The following is a 12345-nucleotide window of genomic DNA, read 5'->3' as shown; positions in this document are numbered from 1 at the left end:
TTTATAAGATAAAAATAATATATTGAATTGAAATTAAATAAATACTTAGATTTAAAATTAGCATAATAATAAGTTCTTATACGTATAAGCAAAGAAAAAGAAAAAATGTGTTTTACTTGTTTTCCGAATATTGTTAACAATTTTGTTTGTATTTTATTGAAATTATATTTAATTATACTTTTATTATGAATATTATTTAAAGATAAATTTATTTAATATATTAAAAAAAATACTAATGCACTTACATAATTAATCAACTACTATAATATCAAAATTCAAATTAATCCAAACACATGGAAAGTTTCATATTTAAGTGATAGGGTACCGGTCGCCACGCAGCCCACGCACGTTGGGGTGAAGAAGATTGAAATTGACGAACCGTGCCGTCCCCGTCGGCTAAACCCTTCCTCCTTCCTGGTGGTGAAAATCGAGGGAACTGAGGTACACTTTTAACTGAAATGAAGTCATGTCGTGGTGATACCAGTTGAGAATTCCTTGTTTATTCAACTCAGAATTGTATTGGTATTTGTGCTGTTGTTAGCTATTGGAAGCGAAGCCAAAGCCACAAATCACTTGTGTTCAAGTTGCAATGTTCTTCGAGGATATTGCGTTTACTCATTAACCTAAATTTTCTATTATGGATTCATAACTTTCACATGACCATTCTGCTATGTTAGAAGTTTTCATTGCAGTCAGTACTTGTCTTGTTTGGTTTTAAGAATATCCATCTTTAAGCTCCTCTTTTCTTAATTTGTTGGATATTGTGATTACAGTCAAGTATATACCAATTCAACTTAATTGTTTTTTTTTTTTTCGATCGGATCAACTTAATTATTTATCACACAGCTGCAGTTGATTGCTTGTCACGTGCTTTTGGCTAGGAAGCATAAAATGGCTGGGGATCATGTATCCCCGAGAAAAGATATTGCTTCGGTCAAACATAGGAAAATTAGATTGGTTCAGGCGCCCTCCAGTCCTGTGACTGCCAGTTTTGATCACTCAAATTTCACTGAATCGGAAAATGACAAGAGTTGCCATCAAAAGTCCGAAACAAAATCTTCTCAGATGTTAACCACCGCCGACCTAATATCTGCAGCTGTTTATGCATGGGATCGAGCCAGATGGCCTCATACTGCACCTCTGTCTGAAAATAATTCAACATGCAAAACTGAAGTTGTCCGAGGTTGTGATATGGTTTGCTATTCAACTGATAAAGGATCTCTTGCAGCAACTACTTCAGCTGATGACCAATCGAGCTCTCATGATCTGAATAGCAAAGCAAATTTTGTGCTGCGGCAGCTGCGTGGAAGTCTGGAGCATTCAAAAGTGAACAAAAACATACCATACCCTTTACCTAGTGGTAAACATTTTTTACCCTGGGGGAGGGTCCTTGGAAGATCCGGAATTGTGGATGACTTCTTCACTGCCAGGTGTCTTTTGCATACTCAAAGGCTACCTAATTGGGGAAGCACTTACAGCTGGATGAGCCAGGTGAACTCAACTGGGCACAGAAGTACAAGTGATTGTTGTACTGATAATTGTTCAATGATTTCAGAATCTTCAGCTGGTATCTGTATGCCTTCTGATAGTACTGTCAATGTCTTGAGTATGAAAATTTCTGGTTCTGAGTCCGAAACTGCAAAGCCTTTAGATTTATCATTTCGCCCGGTCTCCAGCATAGACGTGAAGACATTAACTACTACATGCTCACGGAAGGATATATTGCTTGACCAAAATTCTGAAAGGGCTGATTGTAATATAGTTACTTCAAGCAGTGATGCAGCCTTTGTGGGCTCCAAGTTAGCATCACTTGATGAAGATTGTGAAAATGGCTTGTACGAGGACCAGGAAAATCAAGAAATAATATTTGGAAGCACTGACTCTGGGGTGAAAATGAGCTTGTCAGCAAAGGAAAAACCTAACTATAAAGTTGCGAAGCAAGAGCATGCCTTTGCGGGAGCAATGGCTGGGATAGTAGTTAGCCTGTGTCTTCATCCCATTGACACAATTAAGACAGTTCTTCAATCATGCCGAGCGGATCAAAAACCCCTTCACATCATAGGCTGTTCTATTATTGCTGAGAGAGGTAGTCTGTTAGCAAGTATTCACAATCTTGAGGAATTATGTTTATTTTCCTGAATTAACTAGAGCAGTAGTTATTTCCTTTCAATTTGGTTTTGTAGAGTACTATTAACCTAATCTGAAGCTTTTTAGGGATGTCGGGGCTTTATCGTGGCATTTCCAGCAATATTTTAAGCTCAGCTCCGATATCAGCCGTGTACACATATACATATGAATCAGTCAAGGGACACTTACTTCCCCTCCTTCCCAAGGTAATGTAATACTTTTCTGCTGATGACAATCAAGTGCCAAAACTAGATTTCAGGAACTAGTGTTGTTTTTGTGAATTACTCAGTATATTTCATGACAAGCAACATACTAATTTGAACTTTCAGGAATATTCCTCTGTGGTCCACTGCACATCAGGGGGTTGTGCAAGTATTGCTACATCATTCATTTTTACTCCGAGTGAGCGGATAAAACAGCAAATGCAAGTTGGGTCTCACTACAGGAATTGCTGGTATGCCTTTATGATGTCGATATTTCTTTGTATACTACGACTGTCTTACATTCTTCTATACATGGAAGTTGTTTATCAAGTTGTGTTAGTTTTATTCTGTTATTTAAGCGTCTCCTATTTCCTCACCTAAGTGAAGTTTGATTAATTATTTAACTCAAAGTAATCTCACTATTAAATATCTTTTTATTTATTTATTATTATTTTTTTAATCTTTTTGGGAATTCAAACAAATTGTTCAATTGTTTTTGCATATGTTCTGCATTTCAAATTGCATCTGTGTAGGAATGCATTCATACATGTTGTCCAAAATGGTGGCGTGCGTTCGTTGTATGCTGGATGGGGAGCTGTGCTCTGCAGAAATATTCCTCATTCTGTGATAAAGGTAAAATTATGCGCGGGAAATCTCTTAACTCTGTTGCTTAATTACTCATTTACTGGTGTGTTTCTTTGAGCTTTAGGATTGACTTGTTGTTCATAGTGATTTATGTTCATATTTCTGGAGTGCCTCCTCTCTCATATATCATGTGTTCCATATTATTATTATCTAACATCAACTATTATCATTTTATGCCATTTATTTCATATGCAGTTCTACACATATGAAAGCCTGAAGCAAATAATGATGCCATCATTCCAGTCGAATACTCAAGCTAATGTTGTTGAGACAGTGTGTATTCAATATTCGATCTTTTTCGTAGTTTCACACGTCATGTTCTTCATATAATTCCCCTGTAACTTCTTTCTCTATTTGCAGCTAGTTTGCGGAGGATTAGCTGGATCTACGGCCTCATTGTTTACGACCCCATTTGATGTTGTCAAGACAAGATTACAAACTCAGGTTTGGCTAATTATTCTCATTCATACTTACGGCATTTCATAAAAATCTGTCGGAAAGATTGTTAAAGCATGTCATTACAGGTTCCTGGATCTACGAGCAAGTGTCATGGTGTGCTGGCTACTCTGTCAGGAATAGGAAAGCATGAAGGCTTGAAAGGTCTCTACAGGTGAGCAAATATTTTACCCTTCTTGATTACAATATCTACTTAGCAGTTACTATTGGAAAATAATCAAAATCTGTTACAGCTATAGTAATTTCTTGGCAAGATTGGAAATTTGTCTTTGTTGTTGCCCTCTCCCCCACTCGGCATGCTAGTGTAATATGATTTCGTCTTGGATTCAATTGTTTGTTTTTGCTACCAGGGGCTTGACTCCAAGGCTAGTCATGTACATGATTCAAGGTGCACTTTTTTTCGCATCTTATGAATCTTTCAAGCAGCTGTTCTCCTTAGAGGTTCCACGGTTGAGTGCCCGAGACCCAACATCTTAAGCAGAGGAATGAGGTTCAGATAGATTGAGTTTTGACAGATTATGAAGGGGTTCGTGTTTAATGCTCGCGCCATCTCCTCAATGCCTGTGGAAGTTTACAGGTATTTTATTTGTCCTTTGGAGTACAGAGAAAGTCATAAGTACCTTAATTCATTCTTAGAGTTGTTTTGTTATCTACTCGTGGAAGAGTGAATGGAAAGCTGAGATTAAACCTATTTGTGTTCAACCCCTTTTTTGAAGTATTTCCAAATTTGCACTGTGAAATGGAAAAAAAATATATAATAATTGAAAAAATTGCTGGTTGACTTCATTTATCAACATTGACATAATCACCCACTAGATGAGGAAAGTATCTCCGAGTACAGAGTATAAGTGATATTTAAATAAGGTTGAGGGATTATTCTGACTCTCACCTTTTCTTGAAAATCATTGCCGTCTTTTGGGGGCTTTAAGTGCAGAACTGTTAACTCTGGCCTTTTTAGAGCCTGAGAAGTGTAGATGAAACAAACACAAAACAATCTCAAAATACAACATGAATGTGACTGTACGGAGAATTGCAGGAAGATGTTCCATACCTGAAATTTTGGAGCTCTTACTCAGCAATGAAAATGGTGATCTCAATTTGCCCTGCTTTGGCAATTCTGGAAGTTTACTTTCCACATTTGTAGTTCTGCAATTAACACAGAAGATTGCTAAGCCCAATCCTATAACAGGTAGCTCTTATTGTTATTACTAGTGATTAAAGCAGCAAAGAGAATATAAAAACAAGCAAAATCACACATTTCGGTCGTGTCTTTAGCAGGATCTGGCTTCGTTGTTTCAGGGAAAAGGATGTACTCTATGATACTGTCAGTTTCTGTTCCCATAGTAAGAACTCCATCAGATATATCACTAAGCCTTTCCTCAGTATCAGGATCTCCAAGCCCCCAAAGCTCTATGTCGTCATCTGGATTATTACTACCATCTATCCAATCAAATTTTAACTCCGGAAAGTTTTCAGGACCATCTACAACAGCAAGTCTTGATTGTAGAAAGAATTCCCTATGAGGCTTAAAATCATCTGATGATTGGTGAGATTCCTTGTCAGAATGCTTGTAGCTGTAGTCGGATTTTTTATCTGTACCAGAATCTGTTTTCTCATACATGCTTTGATTTGTCACTCCAGTAAAATGCCTGTATCCGTATTTTGGTGAGCTCACACCATTTCTTTCACTGTTTATAGTAGTTTTCGGCAACTGCAAACGCCTTATTTCTTCATCTTTCTTTGCAAGGGCATCCCTCAAAGAAGCTACCTGTTCAGGTTAATTTAAATTTAGCTCTCTCTATCTCTCTTTTCAATTTCCGATAATGCATATTAACAACTTCAGTATGTTATAAGAAAATATGTAGATTGCACAACCTGTTCGGCAAGTTCTCGGACGCTCTGAACTTCATAACCCTGAGCTGCACCCGACTCATTTCTGGATATTCTCTCGGAAAACTTTAGGGACTTTATGGTCTCCGAGTACGAATCTATCTGAGGATCGAGATGTACAAACATAAGAATCTTTGCCTGGCCACCTGCAGGAGGAACCCAGACAATGAGACTGAGATCTCAAACTTCAGAGAAACAAAGAAAGATGATGTAAGGCTGAAGCATTCAGTTACCTAAAGAGCTTTGAAGAACTTGAGTTAACTTGCTATTTCCATATGGCACGTGAGGCCTTTTGCAAGCCAGCGCGGAGATTACATCACCCAAAGTAGATACAGACTTGCTTGTGTATCTATCATGCAACCTATAATCGGTTGCTTCGGTGTGACAAATCCTTTCGCTGCTAGCCAGATCGACCAAATGCAGACAACCATGGGAGATTGCATTGGTCTTCAAATCCGTTCCACGGACATGGACAGTTAGTATGCTGTCTTACACAAAGGTTAAATCATTGTCAGGATCTCTCAAAACTTCGATAATGCAGGAAACTACAGTGACAACCTGTGAGATTGGCTACTTCTTTCATTCAGAGCAGTTGTACCTACGGATCGAGTCAGTAAGCCAATATTCATCAGCTCTAAGATATCGGTGATTGAGTTAACAGGATATAAGGTAGAGTCAGGCACATCCAAGCCATTTGGTAGGCAGGTATTCCATATTCCAAGTGTGCGGAAGTCAAAGGAAACAATATGTGTATCTTGATAAAGATGAGGTTAGAAAAACCAATTTGGAAATCTGAAAAAGGATATCTCTTCTGGGAAGTGTCATGGCAGAGCAAATCATGCACTTGCTCGTTATATATTTCAATCATTTGGACTCCAATGTCATATGCAGTGGAGCTGCATCTTTTCTGCGAGATATTGAAGAGATCATTCAGAGCTCTATAGTTCAAACCCCAATCCACAATAGATGTTGCATTGGGTCCTGTCTGCATATATATATAACTGTGAGAAAAATGAATGAAAAGGAAAGAAGCCTTTTAACTTACTATAAAACTATGATCTAACCATTGTGTGAGTTTTCCCGGAACCAGTTTGACCACAAGCAAATATGCCTACATTATATCCATCAAGGACGGACCTGATTAATGGCCGAACGTCTCGAAATACCTCCTCTGCAGATAAAGAAGATTTCAAGAGAATCAAGTAAAGATCTGAAGATGCATATGTGTACGGGACAACAGCAAAACTTGAAGATAGACTAAAATCTAAAGCCATTATAAATTTTGAGAGAGTTAGAACCTTGTGTGGCTGCAGGACTAAATACTTTGTCAAGCTTGAAAAGACAAAGATTGTCTTTTTCTGGTTTTAATGGGTTTGCAACTGCCAACTCTCCATTTTCGCCGATATATTGTATGGTAGTTTGTCTTCCACTTTGTCCTGGCAGGAGTGGCCTTACTCGGCAATAAACTTCAATGTTTCCTACCAAATATAATGAAGGATAAATGAGCAAACTAAACTAATAAGCTAAACATGAATGTTATGTCACAAGTTACTTGCCTTTCAAATCTTGATTCTCTTTTTGCAATTTTTGATTTTCTTCGAGCACATTGTGATAGTTTTGGGCAGCATCCATCAAGTGTTTGAGATTTAAGCCTTGGAAATGACAATAAGAAAATGGTTACAATGACAGAAAATTATGATTTCATGAGGTGAGATGAGATTTTGATAGGTTCCAACCAAGATGATTGAATTCTTCTGCATAGATATTCTTGATTCTCAATATCTCTTGCTTTATAAACTCAGATGCCAGCCTCAGTTCCTGAATAATTTCAGAGATTGAAGAACATAAAACATAAAAAGAGAGAAACAACATTTGAAGTCAATAATTGAATTTGTCTGCAAACCTGTACAGATCTAAGTTGTGAATCTATGAAATCCATCCCTCTTGTCCATCTCAAAGGTTTTGATTCTGAAAATTCCTCAAGCTCATTTATTTTCTTCCTTGAATTGGCGAGAAGGCACCCGAGTTCCGATATTTTTTTCTGTAGCATATCTTTAGTTTCTTCATCTTTGGTTTCCAATTCCCGGAGTTTCTCTTTGTAGGACTTTCTGGCTAACCTGAGTTCTTCATTTAGTGATGAAATCATATTCTCAAGGCTTTCATTTTCTTTCCTCAGTTTAGTTGCATTCTGCTTCTCAAGCTGCTTCTCCTCCTCAACCTCACACTTTTCAATCTGTAAAATAGAAAGTTGAACTCAGAACAGACATAATTTGGATATAGAAAGAATAGCTTAACTAAATATATAGCATTGCGATAGCAGTTTGATACTGATGATTCTTTTCATGACATTCACCTTGATTTGTTGAAGCTGCTTATTGACAATCTGCACAAATTAAAATGATAAGTGATGGAGAAAAAAACAATCGCAAAACCATTCAAATGGTCTGCACTTGCAACAACCAGCATCATACCTCATATGCTTCATTAGTTTCAGTTGCCACAGTTTCTAATGCTTTAAGTTTTGAATGGAACCGATCTTCACGAGACTTGAACATGTTTTTATGCTGGATTAATAACACGAAACAAGTCAGAAGAACTACAGCATGCAGAAAGACAACGGCATTCAACTGTTATAAACAGGCCTTTACCTTCACCATATTATCTGCCTGTTGTGAAACCCGCTGCTCAAGTTCTTGCACGAGTAGCTTTAGTACAGATGCAACTTGCTAAGTAAAATGAAAAAGGTCACCATAAAGAATCACAAGGAAGTTTAATATCAGTGAACTGAGATAAAAATGCATGCTGATGTATCATATCATGTAATATTTAGAAAATTAGATGCATACCTGAGGGATGTCCTCATTGGTTTTCTCGATGGATTCATCCAGAATCCGATTCACAACCCCGAAAAGGGCATGTGAGGAGGCATTCTGAACGGAACAGAAAACATAATATGTTAGAAAATGTCAAAGGGAATGTCAGATATTAGTGATTCTGAGTATACCTCCAAATCACCCAATTTCATCAACTCTGAAATCTTAGAAGGAAGTGAATCCTCATGACTCTCACACTTTGATCGAGTGATCTCTGACAAATTTCTCTCTCCATTATGAAATGGTGCAAACAGTCAGAAAATAGCTCAAGGTTTATCTTATTTAGTAGTTTGTTGACATGAAATAACAACTATGTAAAAACTAGATTTCAGATAGATTACACCAATTCAGCAAAATACATCATACCATTTCAGCCTCCCCAGGGAGCTGACCACGACAACCAATAGTAATATCTTTGACAGGTATAGGAGTTTGGTTTATTTAACAAAGTTAGGACAAAGTCATCAGAAACTGTTCATTGTGAAAAGACAATAGAAGAAGCCAAGTTGAATTGCTTATGCTAACGCCAGATATTTGGTGTTTAACACTATCATGAAACGTAACACATTTTGGAAACTTTAAGAGACATAATAGTCATCTGTCTACCTTTGGCAAGACCATTAAAAGCCTTGATTCTTTCAGAAACACTGCCAGTCTTGACTGCATTTAACCTACCCACCTCCCTGCTTTCACTCACTGCCAGTGGATCCATGGTAAATTGGTAGGTGCTTGCAAAGTCCACTAATGGACATGGCACTAATAATTGAATAAAACGTTGTATTAGAATTCATGAACAAAATCAGTTGCACCGGATTGATTACTTTGCATGCAAAAGGACATACTCAAGTTATAGATTCATGTGGCATTGTGTGCTTTCAGTGTTTTACTATAAAAAAATGCACCATAGTCTTTTTAAGCTTCTGTAATTTAGGATCAAAATAATTCTTATGTCTCATTTTTACAGGTGGAGCTTTAGATCACCTTTTAACCATGTGAATAGGCATTAAATAGATCCATAGATACTGCATTGAACTTATTGTGGATCTGAAATGCAAGCAGATCTTGAATATCGAATATCAAACCAATATGACAAGAATATAAATCAACAATCACATCTATTTTTCAACGAATTAAATAAGAGAACATCATATTAGCTGCACATCATAAATTAAACACAGACGATGGCAATTATGATTCGAATATGATATTTTGAGTTTCAGCGGATGATAAACAACTGTCCTAATTCTCCAGTCCCCAAAAACTGCACAATTTCACCATTGGTAACCACTGCAAACAAAAATCGAGATATCGACATAGATCTTGAGACGATTAAGAGGAAATTTACAAAAATAAACAAATTAACAATTGAAACTAAAACCTCGCATGATTTGATAAACGAACCACAAACCTGCGGGTTTTCCAAAATCGAAGAGGAAAACCGTCACAGTTCATAGAATCAGGAGGTCTAACTTTTGCAATAAGATCCTGAACCCTCAATATTGCTTCCGACTCTTCCATAGGCTTTCCTTTTTCCTCCAAACCGTTTTTCCCGCTTTTTCTGGAAACCTAAAAAGATGATACAAAGAAAAACAGGAAGATCCACAAAAACAGATCGCGATTATTGTCGATTATCGCGAAGACCTGATTCATTGAAACCCATCTTCGTAAGGAAAACAAAAATTAAATTCCATTTACCTTATATCTCTAGCTCTTGAATTTTCAGTATTTATAGAGCACCCCTGTTTAAGGAGATAACGAAAATGCAAAGTCCCGCCAATTAGTGAAGTTGACTGTTCAACAAAAATTAAATTTTTTTTTTATTTTATTATTTTCAAAATATAATAATAATAAGTAATCAAATTACATTCATATTTCATATACTTGGTAACCAACATGGTGTATTTATTCCAGTCGTTTGCCAGACATCAGTTTCCCATTTCCGCCGTCGAACTTTGAAGTTCCAAAGAACCTGAAAGATCGGAGAAGAAGACACTGTTTATATCTCTGCTATGGGAGGGAGGAAGGCGAATAGAAATGGCGCCAATGGTGCTGAAGGCGAGAAGCCGGAGGAAATAAGCGCCGCCGTGAATGGCGGTATCCGGAGGCTACAATCGAGGAGGGCGGCTTCTATGGTAGCGAGGCAGAAGATTCGAGTGCTGATGGAGAGAAAGAAGAAGGCGGCCAAGGATGCAGCTCTCAGTGTAAAAGAGGTTGCTGTGGCTGCCATGGATGTTGCTTTTCGAAGGAGGGAATCTCGGAGGGCTGCTTCTATGGCGGCGAAGGAGAAAATAGGGCTATTGATGAAGAAAATAACGAGAAACGTGCGTAGAAAGAATGATCGAAGTTTTGCTAATGTTTGTGAGGCTGAAATTGTGGAGAAAAGCTTGGAAAGGAATTCGATCTCTGAGCAGCAGCAGCAGGAGCACGAAATTGACGAAGTCGATCGTGAAAAGAAGAAGGAAGAAGCTCTGCAATGGCTGAAGGACGCCGGAATCTTCGAATTAGGAAGTATGGATCAATACGAGCCTCTGAGATGGTACTACAAGAGCAGAGGCTCCTTCGGCAGCGTCACGGCGGTGCGAGAAAATTCGACCAAAGAGATAATGGTGATGAAGAAAGTGCGTGAAGGCATGACTGTAAACTTGCTTAGAGAAATTCAGATTCTCAACCAACTCAACGGACATCCATCGATTGTTCGATTCAAAGAGGTCGTGTTGGATGGAGACAGCCACGACGAAATCTGTATAGTGATGGAATATGTGAAGAGGGATCTTCGAAAGTTCATCAAGAACTCGAAAAGGTCTTTCACATTGAGTGAGGTCAAGAACTGGATGAGGCAGCTCTTCGAAGGGGTAAAGTTCATCCACGAAAATGAAATTATACATCGAGACATTAAGCCTTCGAACATTCTGATTGGAGAGGGTGGAGATTTACTGAAAATCTGCGATTTTGGCGTGTCTGCGCCGTCCGCGACAAAATTTGTTGGCAGGGCGGGTACTCGACAATATGCTGCTCCGGAGATTCTTCTAAGGCCGGTGAACTACTCGACTGCGGTGGATATGTGGGCGGTGGGATGTGTAATGGGGGAGATGTTTTTGAGGGAAACTATGTTTAGAGGGCGTGACGACATTGTAGTGATTTCTGAGATATTTAAAGTATTGGGGACACCAGAAGACATTAGTAATTGGCCTAGATTGCGCGGACAAGATACTATCGACATGTTAAGTGGATATGCAAATGTTCTAGAAAAGAAGTTCACCAATTGTTCTCCAAAGATGACAGAATCTGGGCTCGATTTGTTGAAGAATATGTTAACTTATGATCCTACTAAAAGGATAACGGCGGAAGCTGCTCTTAATCATGCATGGTTTGCGGAAAACTCGGATCTTTCAATTCGCGACGAGGCCTTAGAGTGACACTTGGCATACGTATGTATGCTTTTAAGGTATCGATGATTTTTTTTGTCGTTTATTTAGCACGTGTCGCTCTTAATGTTCCGTGTTATTATCTAGATTCGATAGAATGCAGATTATAGATTGCCGAGAGCATAGTTGTTTTAATACACAACCGTTAATGTTAGATTCGTTTGGAAAGTGAGTGTTCATTGTTGCTATATATAATCCTATAGAATGTAGATTATAGATGGCCGAGGGAATAGTTCTTAGTTCATTAGCTTCGACAAGATTAATGATAGCAAGTTTGTATATGCAGAACAATGCTAACTTGAAAATGTCAAGTTTATTTGTAATATTTACTCTGTCCACTGGAAGTATACTCACTTCCTTTGTATTTTACACAGAAAGTAAGTATACTTTTGATGGGCTATAAAATGACACTTTATACTATGATCTAATTCTATTTTCACATTGTTTAAATAGATACATAATACACATATTGTGGGATGATGTTTGGGGTTTCCCAGACCATTACGCTGAAAATCTATTCTTATTTTCTATATATATATATATATATGTTTATAATTAAAAAAATAAAAAATAAATCATATATTTCACATATATTTTATACTTTGAAATAAATATATATATTTTTTTTCATGTGATTAATTATTATTGTTGTTGTTCTTTTACATTGTAAATTACAAAATATATAATACTAATAAATTATTTGATAACTGTTCTTGTTTTATTAAA

At 37.4% G+C, this 12345-nt stretch overlaps 3 protein-coding genes across 5 annotated transcripts; 2 read left to right on the top strand and 1 right to left on the bottom strand.

Moving 5' to 3' along the window:
• Positions 1-256: 256 nt before the first annotated feature.
• Positions 257-6566, top strand: LOC127255581 (probable S-adenosylmethionine carrier 2, chloroplastic). Its single transcript, XM_051281180.1, has 11 exons — positions 257-441; positions 847-2086; positions 2215-2333; positions 2457-2581; positions 2864-2963; positions 3171-3248; positions 3336-3419; positions 3500-3585; positions 3782-4008; positions 4468-4620; positions 4710-6566. Exons 2-9 carry the CDS (start codon positions 892-894, stop codon positions 3906-3908), a joined length of 1914 nt encoding a protein of 637 aa, XP_051137137.1. The 5' UTR covers positions 257-441; positions 847-891; the 3' UTR covers positions 3909-4008; positions 4468-4620; positions 4710-6566.
• Positions 4193-9873, bottom strand: LOC127255580 (kinesin-like protein KIN-14J). Of its 3 annotated transcripts, XM_051281178.1 has the most exons (20): positions 9603-9873; positions 9176-9238; positions 8801-8950; positions 8326-8423; positions 8168-8251; positions 7970-8047; positions 7793-7885; positions 7675-7704; positions 7225-7554; positions 7058-7139; positions 6878-6973; positions 6620-6799; positions 6386-6492; positions 6128-6306; positions 5880-6044; positions 5555-5805; positions 5307-5467; positions 4688-5199; positions 4483-4577; positions 4193-4392 (listed from the first exon to the last, which is right to left on the bottom strand). In XM_051281178.1, exons 3-20 carry the CDS (start codon positions 8904-8906, stop codon positions 4334-4336), a joined length of 2706 nt encoding a protein of 901 aa, XP_051137135.1. In that variant the 5' UTR covers positions 8907-8950; positions 9176-9238; positions 9603-9873; the 3' UTR covers positions 4193-4333. The 3 variants fall into 3 exon arrangements, with proteins under 3 accessions (XP_051137135.1, XP_051137133.1, XP_051137134.1); XM_051281176.1 differs by having other exon boundaries at positions 8801-9481; XM_051281177.1 differs by lacking the exon at positions 9176-9238.
• Positions 9874-10203: 330 nt separating this feature from the next.
• LOC127255500 (cyclin-dependent kinase G-1-like) lies at positions 10204-11610 on the top strand. Its single transcript, XM_051281029.1, has one exon. The coding sequence runs from the start codon at positions 10204-10206 to the stop codon at positions 11608-11610; it is 1407 nt and encodes a 468-aa protein (XP_051136986.1).
• Positions 11611-12345: the final 735 nt, after the last annotated feature.

The sequence above is a fragment of the Andrographis paniculata genome, unplaced genomic scaffold, assembly GCF_009805555.1.
Source record: "Andrographis paniculata isolate CXL003 unplaced genomic scaffold, ASM980555v1 Contig54END, whole genome shotgun sequence".
In the NCBI taxonomy this organism is placed as follows: domain Eukaryota; kingdom Viridiplantae; phylum Streptophyta; class Magnoliopsida; order Lamiales; family Acanthaceae; genus Andrographis; species Andrographis paniculata.
The sequence above is the reverse complement of the archived record's forward strand: the minus strand, read 5'-3'. Positions and strand labels throughout refer to the sequence as shown.